This window comes from Corapipo altera, unplaced genomic scaffold (assembly GCF_003945725.1).
Source record: "Corapipo altera isolate COAL_440 unplaced genomic scaffold, ASM394572v1 202, whole genome shotgun sequence".
Lineage (NCBI taxonomy): Eukaryota > Metazoa > Chordata > Aves > Passeriformes > Pipridae > Corapipo > Corapipo altera.
In genome coordinates, this window is record NW_020884980.1 from 776,879 (window position 1) to 793,821 (window position 16,943).

The 16,943-nt window shown below is 44.1% G+C and overlaps 1 protein-coding gene across 2 annotated transcripts in view; it reads left to right on the forward strand.

Moving 5' to 3' along the window:
• Nucleotides 1-16,943, forward strand: part of LZTR1 (leucine zipper like transcription regulator 1) — a 35,087-nt gene that overhangs the window by 8,800 nt on the left and 9,344 nt on the right. For both annotated transcript variants that reach the window (XM_027665746.1, XM_027665747.1), the window contains exons 10-14: nt 11,298-11,408; nt 12,581-12,673; nt 13,612-13,707; nt 14,729-14,912; nt 16,753-16,922. In XM_027665746.1, the coding sequence (XP_027521547.1) occupies nt 11,298-11,408; nt 12,581-12,673; nt 13,612-13,707; nt 14,729-14,912; nt 16,753-16,922 (654 nt within the window). The remainder of the gene's footprint in view (nt 1-11,297; nt 11,409-12,580; nt 12,674-13,611; nt 13,708-14,728; nt 14,913-16,752; nt 16,923-16,943) is intronic.

Consider the following 16,943-nt stretch of genomic DNA (forward strand, 5'->3'; position numbering starts at 1 on the left):
TTGGTGTGTTTTAGTGTGTTTAGTGTGTTTGGTGTGTTTTAGTGTGTTTGGTGTGTTTGGTGTGTTTGGTGTGTTTTAGTGTGTTTGGTGTGTTTTAGTGTGTTTGCAGACATGTCACAGCATTGGATGAGTCAGAGAATCCCACGCACACACTGCCCTTAATGAACCGTGCATGTGGGCCTCGTTGGGAACAGTTATTTGACCAAAGTATTTCACAGTAGTCTAATCAGTGCTTTACAAAGCTGATTTATTGCCACATGAAATTAATAAAACTGCTTCTGTAACTTTCTAAAGCCACAGTTGCCTTCAGGACTGTAGATCCTGTCCTGTTCCTGCCAGCGTTGCTGTTGGATGTGTGAGGCTTGGGCAGGCGTTGGTTCTTTGGGACACAATTGATTATTGCTTCCAGGATCAGAACTGCTCCTGGCAGTGTTGTAAACCAGCATTATTCCCTGAGTTATCCCCTACTAAAACTTCATTTCAGATATCAGAGCTCTTTTGTTGGGCTGTCAGTAGTTCTGGACATGGGTCTATCTGTTAGTTGCTTGTGTTGTACTTTGAAGTTTCCTTCTGTGTTACAGCATCTAGAGACTGATTTGGTAGAAATGGGAGGAGAGATTGAAGTGCTGTTGAAACACGTGATAGTAAATTTTCCTAAAAGACTGATTAACTGCAAGATCTGAAAGACTTCTGTCATTTTAAGTTTTAAATGATTTTGTGTCTTCTGGAGGGGTAACTAGATAATTTCTCAGAATCGTTTTCCTAAAGTTTCTGTGAGCTTTTGGCAAAGACTTCTAATGGTGGCAATGAATCTCTAATACCATACTGTTCCCAGGACACTCTGAACTGGGATTTTCCCTATTTATCTGTCTCTGTGAACAAAGTTATTCACATTAAGTTGAAACAAAATAGGAGTCGATAAGTGCAGTGCTGTCTCAGCACTTGAGGGTTTCCACTGGGTGTGAAGTGATGGTGACCTCTGTTACTGTGCAGCAGAATGATCTGTCTTTACTTTTAGAGTTGGTGTTTTCCCCTCTTTCCAATGGATGTTTTGTAGAGTTTACATTCTGTTTGTTCTGTATTATGTGATCTTAGAAATGCTGCATTTGCTTAACTGCACTATAGCAGGGTTACTTTCTTACTTAGGGTCATGTGATGCATATCCTTAATTCTTTCTTCTTTTGGACGTTTAGCATGGAGTGAGTAAAGCCTCTGGAGTCCAAAATAAGAAGGTTTGGTGCTGACTGAACTATAATTCAGTGGTGACTTTCATAGTGCTTTGCAAAAGAGATTTCTTGCGCTGAAGGAGAGTGATTGCTGCCATTCCAGTCTTGTTCTCTGAAGCCCTGAGGAGGTTTTTAGAGTGATCCAGGGAGTGATTTGGACTTTCCAGACCTACACATGCCAGTAACAGGAATAGGCTGTCAGGTGGAAGTGATATTTCCCCTGCTACCCTGTTATGGGCAACATGGAAGGTGCCAAGTCACATGAGACTGAAGAATCTTGAGGTTGTTACCTGGAGAAGGGGGCACGATTTGGGCATTAATCACAGCAAAGCAGGGTAAGTTCCAGGAAAGGTCTAGAAGCAGTTCTTGAGCACAGGCAGCAATCATGTGTCAGGTGCTGCAGGTGCCCTGAGACAGTCTGGCATTTTCCACATTTTGGGTAAACAGGTAGAACAAAGCTGGGAACAGGTCTGGCAAAATTGGCCTGTCCTAATTCTCTGCCAGGGCTCTCAGAATTCTTGACAATGTCTTGCTGTGAGATGGGGGCTTAAATGGGTAGAAGAGGATAAATGGAAATGGAACAGGTCAGTCCTTCAAAAATAAACCAGGAGCTGCCATTTTATGCCTTTAGGATGTCTCCAAAATGAGTATCAAGATGTCCTTGCTGAGCTGCACAGTTGCAGTCTGTAGGTCCTCAGACCTATATATATGTACATATATATTTTACAGAGCACACAGAGCTCTTCTCCATCTTCACTGTTAGATGATCTTCACAGCTGGGGATTTTACTTTTCTAAGGCAGCCACAAGAATATCTTCTCTGAGTCCTTGCCTGCCTGTGTAACACTGCCAAAGCTTCCTGGAGTGCTGGATTTTCTTTATACAGGGCTATCAGAAGATTTCAAAAATAAGAAATAGATTTTTTTATTTACCTCAAGTTTTCCCGTTGAACTCGAAATATCCTTGACTTTCTGAAGAAGGTTGGAGCAGCATAAAAAATAGGCAGGCAGTAACAGGGAGAATGCTCCGTCTTGCACAGCTGACAGACAGGGTGTTATATCAGGAGGAAGAAAATTCTCCTTCCTCACAGTTCTCTTCATCTCCTTGTGGCTGCAGGGGCTGGTGAACCATCCTGAAGTTACAAGGGAGATCTCTAAAACTTGACCTGTGAAACATTTCAGTCTCACAATTGGGCCTTTCAAAGCCAAGAACAGTAAAAAATTTCTGACTTTCAAAGCTCTTAACTTTTCCTTTAGTAAGCCCAAGGGGAGGTTAATGTGCTGGTAACCTTCTTGGGCTTACTTGGAGGCTCAGCTCTGGAGTTTTTCAAGTGGATTATGGTGACGTGGCTTGTGGGCAGCTGAGGAAGAGTAAAAGGACTTACTCATCTTCCTGTGGATAAGTCTGCCCCAGTCTCCCTGTGCAGAGATGTTACCCACGCTGAGGTATCTTTATGCAAAAGAAACAAGGGTTTGTGTGCACAAACCCCCAGATTCCTGTAGCAAGGCCCCTGACAGGATCTGCCTCACAGGTGGGCAGGGAGGTTTTCTGCTGGGAGAGATAAAACTGAGCATTTCACAGTCCAGAGAGAGGACTGATACTTTCGGTGTTTATAAATAGTATGTAGTGTTTGAGCTTGCATCCTCTTTAGAAAACCTTTTATAAAAATGTAGGAGCTTCATACCAAGTGCCCTTTGCAGGTCTGTGTTCAGTGAGCTGGAGAGAGACAGCTCGAAAATGTTATTATTTAAAAGAACCCAGGTACCAGAGTAACTGTAACATTGAGAGTAACCAACATTGTCACACAGCTCGATTTCTGTTTGTCAATTTTATGTTCATATCCTTTCTGAGAGGTGTTTATTACATACTTTTATAGGATTCTCCCAGAGAAAGCAGAATGCTAATGATGTACATGATAGGCAGAAGGAGTATTTCTGTAGCTCACTCACCAGTAAGGAGCTGGAACAGCACAAACTGAACATGGCTCATGTTAAAGGGGTATGAAATTGGGTAATGGAAAGATTTGAAAAATGGTTTTGAATGAGGAGCAGTTACTCTGTATAAACTTTTGTCAACAACCTTGGAAGACAACAGAAAATCACGGCTTTCCCCTAATATCTGATTGTCCAGAGTTTTGCCAATTACTGATTACAATAACAGTCCACTCAGGGGTTTGGATTTCTTCTCAAGGGGGGCACAAACAATCCACGTTTCAGTCTGGCTGGAGGATACATCTAGAACAGGGTTTGTGGTCTGGGCTTCATGGTTTCCCTTACAGCATCCCTGGAAACAGTGACTTAAATCCCCAGCTCTTGTGGGGAACTGAGATGAGCTCCCTGTGGTGTGAAATGGATAGAAGTGCTGTGATATTCTTGGCTTCAGAAGCTGACACATTGTAGTGTCAGTAAGTAACATAAATACATGATCCTTGTGTTTATTAAATAAATCTTCCAGTATAACATCTCTCCATGTTGTGTTCACAAATCAAGGAGGTTATTCAGAGAAGAAATCAGAAAATGATTGAAGATGGGAAGCCCAGTGACCAGCTGTGAAGAGAGGTTTCTTTTAGCTGTAGGAAATTAATTCTTCCCTGGCTCACCTGGGGAACAGAGTTTTTTTAATATGTTGGTAAAAGATAAAGCAAGATCCAGTGGCTTCAAGTTGAAACTAGAAATATCCAGATTGAAAAAGAAAAGGAAGTAAAAGTTTGCAAATTGTAAAGAATGAGGGTAATGATTCACTGAAACATTTTATTGGAGTTTTTTGGTATGTCTTCATTATGTTTAAGCCAGGATTTGATATATTTTCTAAAAAGAAAGTTTTCCTCAAAGAAAAGCTCCACTTCAGTACCTCTTCGAGGAAGTCTGGTAGGCTGGTTTATGCAGGAAGTCAGATTAAGATACTTAAAGTACTATTGTGGTTATTGGATTTTTGAATCCACACCATGTGCCAAAGAGAAGCAAATGGTTGGTCACTGGATTCTTGTCAGCTGTTGTCAGATTTCAGTGTATGATCTTTTGTGACACGTTAATTGGATTTGGCAATGCTTGCTCTTCAAACTGTACCTCATGATCTCTGATGAATTATGCATTAACATTGCTTTTTAAATTTGCAACTGATATACTGAAACGATTTTAAAGGAAACAGCATTGACTGTTGTTACAGCTGTAAATAGGTTACAGACAGCCTCAAACTCTGGCCTTTGTGGTTATACTGGCACGTGTTTGGATGTCACTGTTAGCGAATTGACCTTCCTGTTTCCATTCCATGTTCCCCAGTGGATGCCAGATGGGAAAATCTCATCCTCTGTGCAGAGCACAATCACAGAGGGTGTCACCATGGCATCCCCTGTCACTGTAACCAACAAGCTTTTGTTACTGTGACTTCTGGATCTGGTGATTTAACCCAGACCCCCCCTTCCCCCCCGTGTGCTGGGCTCATCCCACAGCGTGGGCAGCAGGTGAGGGGGGGAAATCTGCCACGTTTGTTTTCAAACCAGCCAGTCCCCAGCCTGTATCATTGCAAGAAATTACTCTGTCCCAGGGCCAGGACTTGGCAGAACTTCCCGAGATGCCCATCGGCCCATTTTTCCAGCCTGGATAAATCCTTTGGAATATCAGCCTCCAGCATTTCAGCTGCTCCAGACAATTCGGTATCAAGCACAGACTCCCTGAGAACACAGTGCCCTCCTATAACCCAGGAAGCATTTGGAAGGGGACGATCAGGTTAGTCAGGAAAAGTTTGCCCTTGGTAAATCCTTGCTGACTGGTCCCAGTCACCTCCCTCATGTGGTGGAAGTAGCTTCGAGGAGGATTTGCTCGGTAACTCTCTTGGGATGGTGGTGCAGTTGCCTGGCTCCTGGTTAGCTGGGTGCTCCTCCTTACAGGTGACAGAAGCCTGTGCCCAAGCTCTGTTCCCAGGTCCATACCAGGCCAGATTTTTAAAATTAATAGTTGGGCACTTTGTTTATTCTTTGGTACCTGCAGCAATTAACTGGGATAGAAGAGTCCATTGCCATCTGAAAGGAATGAGAGCCTACAGAAAGACCCAATAAGGGAATAACAGCCTAAGGAAAGACCTAATAAAGGAATGACAGCCTAAGGAAAAGCCCAGTAAAACCCTTCAGCATTTGCCCTCTTTATTCATAGGGCTGCATGTCTTGAAGTTCACTCTAACATGTGTCTGTTCCAATTTTGTCTGAAAGCAGAGATTGTCTGCACCAACCATGGGAAAACATTTTAAATCCTTAAACCTCCTTGAACTTAAAGACTATCCAAAGCTCTGTCTGCCCATCTGTTTGAGTTTGATGCTGTTACCTGGTGTGACAGTGTGGAAACATCTTGAGCATCAACAGCTCCCAGTAGTGACAGCTCATTTCGACCTGTTGTAGCTGATTTTCTTCAGTTTCAGAGAAAAACAGATACTTTTTTAAACTTTTAGTATATTTGGGTTCACCAGGTTGGTTTGTTGATGGCTTTTGGTATTTTTATTTCGTGTTAGCTTTGAATTTTTAGTGATACTGAAGGATGGAGAGGCTCATTGATGTTCCTGAGTTGGGAAAGAGATTTGAGCACATTGTTACTGGCTTTGGAGTTCAGTGCAACAGTCAGCCTCCATAATACCTGCTCATTTATAGCTGAGTGTGAGGAGAGTTAATGTTTGCACAGTTATAAATCTGTAAATATAACAAAGCTTCTGAGAAGCTGAGAGTGACAAAGAAGAGCCTTGAAACAGCTGCAGAGCATTTGATTTTAGCTGTTTCCTAGTATTGCCCATGTTGTTGAAGTTTCAGTGAAAAAAGCACAGAAACATGTTAAAATGGTTTGAGAAAGGAGTCAGAGAGAGAAGAGAAGCACTGCAACAGCACAAGCACTCATAGCCTGCAGTAATAGTGTAGCTAATGCTTTCCTCACAGCCAAGAGGATGAATCTCAGTACAAGAAAGTTACATTTTTTCCCTGCCCCAGTTGTGCCAGTGGTACAGAAGAGCTGGGCTGGGCCTTGGACAGGGCTGTGAGTGCTGCCCTGCTGGGGCCTGTCAGCTCAAAAAGGTTTTATTTTATCCTCTTCCAGTGTGTTGGTCAGCTTTGGAATAAAGCACAGGTTGTCACTTTGGAGTGATCCATCTACCCTGTTTTTTCATCAAGCCAAAATGTGAGAAGGCTGTCTCAGGCTGTGGGGACAACTGAGGGATATTTCCTCTTCACCATCTTTGTGATCTGTGTTCTACCTACTTGCAGTGAGCAAAGCCCTCAGCTTCTCATCTCATTCCTGGAAGTGTTCAAAGCCAGGTTGGACAGGGCTTGGAGCAATGTGGTCTAGTGGAAGGTGTCCCTGCCCATGGTAGGGGGTGGAACAAGAGCTTTAAGGTCCCTTCCAACCCAAACCCATCTGCCATTCTGTGATTCATGAAGAGCCACGGGAGGAAGAAGGCAGACAACAAGCAATTAGTGTGAAGGATTTTGTTGCTGTGTGCCTCTGTCACTGCACAGACCAGAAGAAAAGTATGTGACTGATTTGTGAAATGGTTCAATCACAGTCATGGGCTCCAGACAAGACCATGGAGCTTTCTCTGGACTGACCCTGAGTGTTCTGGATATGCAGGGATCATCTTCTGGAGCTGCAGCTGCGAGGCAATCCTGCTCCATGTCTGGTCTCTCCTGTCTCCCATCTCTACTTGTACACACTGTTGTTTTGAAATCTTGTAACCAGGTGTCCTACCCAGCAGTGTTTGAGAGTGTCTGCCCCAGGGGAAGCTCCCTCCCTGCCCTCGGGAGAACAGGGTTTAAAAAAATCTTGGGATGTATTTGCTTTACTTTTCAGCATAACAACAGTTAAACAAGCACCTGCAGCAGACTCAGAGGTAAATAAAGAAACACCTGGAAGTGAAAAAGACTTCAAAAGTGGAAATTAAATTTATTCCCCGAGAAGAGAGACATTTCAGCCTTGTATATGGTTTTACTTCTCTGCTCCTTTTTTTCCCTTGCAATTTAGCTTCAGCTATTTTAGCCTAAGCTGTAATCCAAGAACCATTTAAGCCTTGACTCTGCACATGCAAGTTCTAAATTGCATAGAGCAGACTAATATTGACCCCGGAGTGGAAATGATTAATTTTACTTTTTTAACTATTTAATTTTACTTTTACATTGCTTCAACTTAATTTATTAAGGACTTTAAATGAAGCTAAATGTATTCCTGGTGAGGTCAAAATTTAAATCAGTGAGTTTATGTAGGGGTTTACACAGATTTAACTGAGTTTATTTTAAGGTATGTGTGCTCAGCCCCAAAGCTGATGCTCAGGGCTGTAATCAAGGCAATTTGAATGATTGCTGGGTGCTCTGGCACAGGGAGAGGCAACACTAATGCACAGCTTTGGGAGTCAAATCAGAACCCTGATGAGCAGCACAGGGTAAACTCCATTTGAGCTGCCTAGACAGGGTCCAGGGTGAGTCTGAGCACAAGAAATGAGGAAGAGAAAAAGACCTGTGAAATACTTGTATTTTGAAAATGATGGCTCGAGTCATCCTGGCAGTGTGGAGGGGAGTACTGAAGGGGAAGCAAAGGTGACTAATGAGGTCTGCTTTTGGAAGCAAAGATTCCAGCTTGGGAAGAGCCTCAGATGCAAATCTCATTAACCTTAAATAGAGAAGCCACTCCAACAGATGAAACAGAGTAGTGTAGCTCAGAGAGGGGTGCCAGCCCCCATCACTGGAGGTGTCAGGATGGAATCCAGAATTCCTTTTGTCAGGCACTGCTGATAAAGTAAGGGGATCATGTTGGTGGAGTGGTAAATACAAGATCTAAAGCCGACAAATGCATTCAGATTGGCAGTGCCTTTTAGTCTGTGATTTTTAGCATTCCTGTATGCACTGGGAATGAGAAGGACAAATCCTTTTGGATACACACACGACCATGTGGAGTTGTACCAGCAGATAGAATTAAATCATAGAATTATAGAATCATTACAGTTGGAAAAGACTTTTAAGATCATCAAGACCAACCATCCACCCAGCACTGTCATATTCACCACTAACCCGTGTCCCCAAGTGCCACATCCACCCACCTTCTGAACACTTGCAGGGATGGTGACTCCACCACTGCCTGTGCAGCCTGTTCCAATGCTTACAGCCCTTTCTGGGAGAAAATATTTCCTAATGTCCAAACTAAACCTCCCCTACTGCATCTTGAGGCTGTTTCCTCTCATCCTTTCTGACCATCCTGGGTAGCAAAATAGATGGTATTTTGTAGCTGTTCCTTATAAACTCTACCTGAGTTGAGTGTATTCAGCAGCTGGATTTGGCAGCTTGGGAGGTCTCCCAGTAAAAAAATCAAGATAGGGCAGGTTCTGGGTGTCTGGAATTGGTGGCTGAGGAATGTGGGGACCAGCATGTCTCTCCAGCTGTTTATGTTTCTCCAGCTGTTTGTGCTCCTGAGCTCTATTAACCTTTTTTTTTCCTGAATATTTCCTTGAGGACCCAGCTCCCCTGGTTTGCACTGGGACAAAGTTTTCCTCTGGCCAAATCCTTGGTCCTGGGAGAGCTGAGTGTTGGCTCCCCACACGGGTGGCATCCGAATGTGACCACTTGCAGGGTTGTCATCTCCCTGTGGGGGATTTGTGCTGGCCTGAATTCTGGTGTTCTGATTCAGCAAAACAAACACCCTGAAACCCTCAGCTGCACAATGTTTTGATGAACTGGACATGACCTTCCTTGTTCCGGGCTGTCCTTCCATATTTTACATTTCTCTCTTTAAAAATGTGGTCGGTGTATTTAGAAAGTGGAGTTGTTTGATTGCTTAAGTTATTAGTAAGTGCAGAGCTCTGGTTCCTTGGCCAGTAGCAGCCATTACAAATGAAAAATAATTGTCACAACGTCCCATTCAGATAATTGGAGTTGAACATGATGTGACTGGCAGCTGTGGTCTTACTTTGTTAAATATTCAAGTGGTTTGTGTTTGTTTTCTGGCACCAGTTGTTGCAAAACTGTAAGGCTTTTTGATTGAAAATAAGGTAGTTGTTAAACACAATGGCAGCTTTTAAAAACCAAATACTAGAGAATTTGGAGAATTATTTTAATTAAATTCAAAGCTAAAATATTATTTATTAAAAAAAAAAAAAAAGATGTGGAAAATGACCTGAATAAGTCTAAAGCAGGTGAGCTGCATTTGAGCTCTGCCAGAATGGTTCTGTTTTGTTTGGTTTTAGTGGCAGTTAGTTGTGAGAAGGATGCTACAGTACAGCTAATACCTACCTGCCTAGTTGTGTGGGAGTAGGTCTGGGCAAGCAAATTTCATGTTTTGGGATAAGGCTGGAGCTCCAGTTGATAAAGGTGACAGATGTATTTTTAACCCACTGTAATATGGTTGATTATTTCAATCAGTACATCTTATTTAGTTAATGAGATTACTGCAATAACGAGCAGAGGCCATAGAAAACAGATGATATTTGACAGGGATCTCATCCTCTTTCAAAGGGGCCAGGCAGGAATGGACTAAGAGATCAATGTTGTTCCATAATCCTCCCATCACAGTATTTATTGGCACCAACTCTGAAGTTTCTTTGATAAAGTATCCATGAAACATGCTGGAGACAGAAGGCATCTTGTTCATCCAGAGGAATCCAGATGGTTTGTTTAAATGGGCAAATGTGCTTTTTAAGGTGAGCAAATCTGTGGTTTGTACATCTGAGAAAAACACCCTGGTCCTAGTTACTGGCTGGGGGGTTGTCTCCTTAAAAGCTGTAGTTTGAGGAAAAGAACAAGTCATGGAAAGTGTGGTGAGTAACAGGCTAAATGAGGCCGTTGTGTGATGCTGTGGTGAGAGGGGTGAGTCGGTGGGAATGGGAACTGCCAGTCAGCATGGTTTCCTGGAAAATCTGCCTCTCCAGATAAACATAATCTTGTTTCATGTCTGAGTTTACTTGAGTGGTGTCTATAAATATGTACAAGAAGCAAAGATTTCTTATACCAGAGGGCTTTTTATTTTGTTGGCAAAGATTTAATCAGATTTACTGCCTGGAAGACAAAACAAGCCTGATCAAACTAAGGGGGGAAAAAGAAGTTTCTCTCAGCACTTGCAGCCTTTCTGTGAGCTCTCAGTGAGATGTGCTGATGTGATCACATACCTTTGTGTAACCTCAGAAGTGGGTAGAAATGCTGTGGTCTGTCCTCTGCAGGAGGGTCATGGTGGCTTCAGCTTGCAGCAACTCTTCCCGTGTCAAAAAATCATCCCATGCTGCAGCTCCAGCGTGGGGTATGTGGCAGGGATGGTGCCATCCCTCAGCCCTATAAATAGCTGCAGTGTGGGGGGCTTTACTTTCTGTGGAGCTGGCAGGATGGAGACGTGGCCGTGGCTCTGAGGTGCCAGCTCTGCCAACAGCTCCAAGCTTGGGCTCCTGTTCGGAATTGGGCTTTACTGGGAAGCCTGAGCCAGATGGTTCAGCCCTTCAAGCTGTGGGGGAGGCAGGCACTCACAGGCCTGGGATTCACTCCTGCTGAGGTAGATGATCGTTTACCTTTCAGGTTCCTGACAATATTTGGAGTAAGCTCTGAGTTCGCACAGTAATCACATTTGCAGAATCTGCTCATTTCTGGAAGCACGTTTTACTTTTTTATGTGAAAGTTGGCATTGAGTTTAATTTTATAAATGATATATTTTGTAACTGTCACGATACGTAGAGCACTGTGTAGGTACTGTTGTGGTTAGAAGGTGCAGGGAATGGGTGTTCTTCAGTGTGACTGGAAGGTATGTTCTAGACACACTAGGAAGCAATCCTGAAATATAATAGATGTGAATCTCAGGGTGCAGGTGTGTGTATGACCTCAGACTACATCAGTTTGGTGAGAACATGCTGCTGATAACGCCAGGGTTTGATCCCTGTATGAGCCATTCACTTAAGAGTTGGACTCCATGATCCCAGTGGGTCCCTTCCAACTCAGAATATTCTGTGATTTTCCCTTCTCACTGCTGATCTGTTAAAAGCAGATCCTTTTTCTTGGCAGAAGAACAGACTATGATTTATTCTCTCACCTATTTTGCCCTTTTCTTTTTGTTTATGCCCTGTTTTCTCTCCCCAGTTACCCAGTGGCAGACTCTTCCATGCAGCAGCCGTTATCTCAGATGCCATGTACATCTTTGGTGGCACAGTGGACAATAACATCAGAAGTGGAGAGATGTACAGGTTCCAGGTAATTCTCTGAGAAACATACTCACATCCACACCAATTCCATGGGAATCCTTCTGGCTTTGGCTCTGGCTCTGGCTGTGGAGTGTCTGGTTTGGCTCACTGTGAGCTCCATGGCTTTTGTTCCATGTCCTTCCTGCAGGCAGCCTCTACATTTCAGATTCAGCTGCCAAAGATCAATATGTGACTTTAAAATCTTTTGAGAAATGTTATCTGGACAGACATTTTGGTAAGGCCAAGCTCTCCAGTGCTTTCTAAGGTCCTAAAGAGATCAGGACAACTTAGTTTGACAAATCATTGGAAAGTGTAGCAGATGGGATTTGCCAGGTTGTTTCTTTGAGAATTGACTGTTCCTCTCCATATTCTGTCCTGTTCAGAGCTCTGGGGCAGAGCATTTTGTACTGAGGTTTTATCTCCATTCAGTACTCCCATTCCCAGCCCCCAGGAACCATGGGAATAGAAAATTTTAAATTCAAGGTAGTCACACCAGGTCAAATCCCACCTACACTGAAGTTTATTTTTATCACTTAGACAAGTCCTGAGAGCAGGAGAGACTCCCAGCCTCCAAATCCTCATATCAGGAAGTTGTGATGAGACAGAGTTCTTCCATGTTCCCATTTGTTATCTGTCCTTGCCCTCACCATGAACCCTTGCATGTGTTTGGTTTGCTTGTTACATTCTACTTTATGTACTACACAGGGGTTGGGTTAATAAGAAAATCAGTGACAGTAGATGAAACATGGGCACTTTTGGTTATAGAATCATGGAATCTCCTGGAAGGGACCCACGACGATCATCGAGTCCAACTCCTGGCCCTGCACTGACACCCCAACAATCCCACCCTGTCCCTGAGTGTTGTCCAAACACCCCTTGAGCTCTGTCAGCCTTGGGGCTGTGCCCACTGCCCTGGGGAGCCTGTGCCCCTTTTGGGGGAAGAACCTTTTCCTGATATCCAACCTAACCCTCCCCTGACACAGCTCCAGCTGTTCCCTGGGGTCCTGTCACTGGTCACAGAGAGCAGAGATCAGAGCTGCCCCTCTGCTGCCCCTCCTGAGGAAGCTGCAGACCCCAGTGAGGTCTGACCTCAGGCTCCTCTTCTCCAGGGTGATTTGAGACTGGAAGTTCATATAGCCATTGAAATTAATTCTGTCTTCTGTGGGGTTTTATTTTTTTCAGTTTTCTTGTTACCCTAAATGCACTCTCCATGAAGACTATGGAAGGCTCTGGGAAAACAGGCAGTTCAGTGACTTGGAGTTTGTTCTGGGAGAGGTGAGTAGAGTTTATTGGAAAGGTGCCAATGGGGGTGTTACTGTGTGTGTAGTGTTTGCTGGGAAAAAGCAAATTGTGCAATGATTGTGCCAGAAACCCTGGGAATGAAGTTTTAAAGAGCAGCATCCCTGGTGAACTGTCTGCCTGGTTTAGTAAGTTGCACTAATCCAAATAAATTTTTAAAGCTGCAAAGGAGAAGAAACTTTTAAACTTAGAAGGTCTTTGGGTCACTGACTTAACCTGAATTTATCAGAGCATGTTATATAGAGTTGCAATATGAAAATACACCAGTGACCTCTGTACTCCCAGGTCCCAGTTCCCTCCTGGGAAGAGCAGGTCAGTGGTTTGCAGACCCATTATCATTTCAAGAGCCATGAAACAAAATAGAATGAGAAAAAGCCGCACAGGGGAATGATTCTCTAGTAATGAAAACAGTTTAAAAATTTTAGGAAGAACAGGTTTCCTGAAGAAAAACATGAGAAATTTGAACTTACCTGCATTCCTTTTGAAAAGAAAAAAAAAAAGTTGGAAAAAGCTTTGCAGAGCTCAGAGAACAGATCCCCAACATCAGGGGAAGTAGATTATGAAGAACAGTAGCAAAAACCATACTGCTATTTTGAAAAGGGAAAATTAAAGTAAACTGAAAATCAGATGCAAGAATAAGAAGCTGTATCTGTGACTCTGAACCTACACAACAGCTTCCACTCAGTGAATGTTGCACAGGCTCTTCCCAAGTGGTGTTTCCCATCAGCCTTTGGGGAAGTAAGTGCTGAATTTCATCTGTATGTGCAGAGCAGATGCAAGGCTGCCTTTGATTCTAACTTCAAATGTATTGTAACCTAGGGTTCAGCCCAGGTTTCTACAACTTCTGCCATCTGCCACCACCATGTGATTTGGGGATAAAAGTTTCATGTGTTTTCTGCCTTTGCCTTTGGCAGAAGGAGGAGCGAGTCCGAGGGCACACTGCGATCGTTACCGCTCGCTGCAAGTGGCTGAAAAAGAAAATCATACAGGCCAGGGAGAGGCTGAAACAGGTGAGTATTTTGGAAGTGTAACCTTGTGGCAAGGTAAGGCTTATTCTGCCCAGGTTTGGGAATAAGGTTATCAGAGAAAGGTTATCTGCTGAGACAGCTGTAGGACCAGAGCAGCATCTGATGCTAAGGTGCTCTTGAGCAAGTCAAATAAAGAGGATCATTAGTATTAATGGAGACTACTGGATGTGTGTCAGGAGTGTAATATGGAGGAGCCAGAGTTAATCCAGTTATCTGGATTTGGCAGTGTGGTTCTTGGAAGCTCTCGTAGCTGTCTGAGGTCTAATCTTGTGGAATACCCCAGGGAGGTGTGTGTGCCCTTCCCTCTGGGGAGGTAAGAGCTGGCCCACAAGATCAGACAGATTAGAGAGAAGGAAGGCAGTGCTAAGGGTTTGAGCTGCCTCTGTTCCCTTTAACCTTCATATTTCCTGACTTGTTCCAGAGCTGAACGTCTGGTGCCTCTGATCATTGTCCATTAATTTTAGCTACTTCCAGCTTTTCAGCAGCAAACATTTAATGGCTCTTGAGGAGGTCATGGCACACAAGCAGCAGTAAGACATGTGGATGCCTCACTGCCCCTTAGTTAATTGTTTTACAACCAGAAAGGCTGTAGGGAAAGGCTGTCAAAGTGAAACTTAAAGTAACAGAGTGGTTTAAAATACTTTTGTGCAGCATTTTGAGCTCTGATTTTGCGAGACAGGGTCTGCTCCCACCTCTCCCTTCTCCACAGAGCGATGCTGTTCCTGCTGTGGGCAGAAATGTGAGCTCAGTGCACTTCATGCCTCCCTTGCTTTTGAGTGTATCCAGGAGCTCACTTGTGTTCTGATCCATGTGTGTCACAGGATATGGAACAGCAAGTCTAAGACCTGCGAATTCCTTGTTACCTTGAAGATAATCCTAAAGCTAAAGAGACCCTGGGTCTTGAAGAATGTGGAGTCAGGAGAAAGATCCTCTGGTTTGATGGTGACATGTGTGAGCTGGCACAGCCTTGTGCCATGTTTGAGTGGTTTTTCTCTTTCATTAGAAATCAAAGCAAGACATTGAAGACGAGGGACACACGACGTGCCAGAAGGATGGGATTGGTGGGAATGTCAAGCTGTGCCGCCTGCAGCCGCTGCTGGAAGTGCCCATCCGGGAGGCTGAGGCCCAGCCCTTCGAGGTGCTCATGCAGTTCCTGTACACAGATAAAATAAAGTACCCCCGCAAAGGTAGGGGCAGCAGGGTCAGGGTAAAGTAACACGGGCACCCAGGGGCAAACATTTGTTTTGAGACAGCAGGATCAAGCATTTGCAGATGACCAGTCCTGTTCTGAGCACTCAGTTACTGATCTGAGATTAAAAAAAAAGCACATTTCTATCAGAGCATACTAACCATGGGGGTTTTTTTTCCCTAATTATTTTTAAATATTAAGGAAAAACAGGTTCTTGATCATTCCAAAAGGTGTAAGAAACCCCAAACAAACAAACAAACAAACAGAAATATTGTGGTGTTTTGAATATCACAGTATTCTGCCTGGAAGAACCATGTATCCTGGCTTGGCTTATTTCCTTTTTCTGCTATTCTTTTGATCCATTACAAACTGAGCCCACACAGAAAGGCAGAGCAAGTCAGTATTTATCACCTCTTCAAAATGCCAATCCAAAGAAATGCCTCAAGAAAGGAAAAATCCATTTGATGCATTAATTGAAGTTCTTGGAATTAAAAACGCTTGTGGGCTGTGAAGTACCAGCCAGAGATCTCTCAGCACCCACACAGGAAATCCAGATCCTGGCTGTGTGAGTGATGAGGGCTGTGGGGCCATGGGAGTGGGGCTGGATACCATTGGATACACCGGGAAAACTTCAGCTGCTGGGGCTGGGGGAAGCTGCAGAAGGGCACAGTGAGGTGCAGCTGTCCTAGCACTGAGCTTTGCTTCAGCTTCACTCCAGGATCTTTCATTTCTGTAAAGGTGATTCTCAGAAGAGGAATGATTTCTGTGCAGTTGTGCCAAGGCTTTCCTGCAAGGAGGCCTGTCTGAGAATGATCCCAGTGAGTGGGGATGAGGGAATCTGCTCTTTGGTTTCTGCTGTTTACCAGGTCCCTCTCTGCTGTTTGCTGACCCTCAGCACCCCTCACCTGGGGACAGACTCAGACCTAGGGAAGGCTTGTACCCTTGAGCTCTTCCCATTGTTACAGGCTTCCCAGGCAGCCTGCTCCCCTTCCCCCAGCTCATCAGAGATTCTTGCTGGCACTTCCCTTTCTGCTAGGATCCTCCAGTGGCCTTGCCCTGCCCATTTTTATTCCTAGTTGCTCCTCTCAGTTCAGAGAGCAGCACCTTGGGGAGCCATCCAGAGGCTGAGCTAATGGAATTGGGCATGCTTATCAAATGGGATTTTCCAATTAGACACAGGGAAGGCACGAGACATGCAAGAGGGCTTTTCTCTATTAAAACGTAGTTAGAGCAGATGGGCAGAGATCTCCTGTGAGGAAAGCAAAGACTGTGGGGGATTATTCCTTGAGTTGGTGTGCCAGTAGCCCCACTGCAGTGACCTATGAGAGTCCCCACTGCCCCTCTCCCACCTCAACCCTCTCTTCTAGACCAGCTGCAGATCTGTGCACACAGAAGCACAGAGTGATAGCACAGAGTGCCTTCACCAGGGCCTGTCAGAATCAGGGAGCTGGTTGCTAATACTGTGTAAAACCCAAGGACTCTGGCAGGGCTGTTGGCAGCTGAGCACTGGGGGAAATTGGGCTGCAAGCTTCGGAGCTTGTCAGGGATTTTAGAGACTTCACTTTCTTTTGAGGGTTTTAAAAAACTGTGGTCCAGATTGTCACAAAATCTTTGTCCAAAAATCCTTCAGGGTGGCTGTCGAGTGCCTCAATTTTGAAACTCCTTTTTTTCAGATTTTATCTAACCAGGAGTGGAATCTTTTCTCTATAAAAATACTCCAGTTGCTGACCATTCTTACCATTCCATCTGCGCAGGTTGACGTAAATAGAAATAATTTTGGAAGGGCTCCTCTTTTTGTCCTGTGAGCTCTCCTGCAGTTTTGTCTCTTGCAATTTCAGGGCACGTGCAGGATGTGTTACTCATTATGGATGTGTACAAACTGGCCTTAAACTTCAAGCTCTCTCGACTGGAACAGCTCTGCCTTCAGTATATCGAAGCATCCGTAGATCTGCAGAACGTGCTCATTGTGTGTGAGAATGCTAACAAGCTTCAGCTGGATCAGCTAAAGGTAATCACATTCTGCATACAA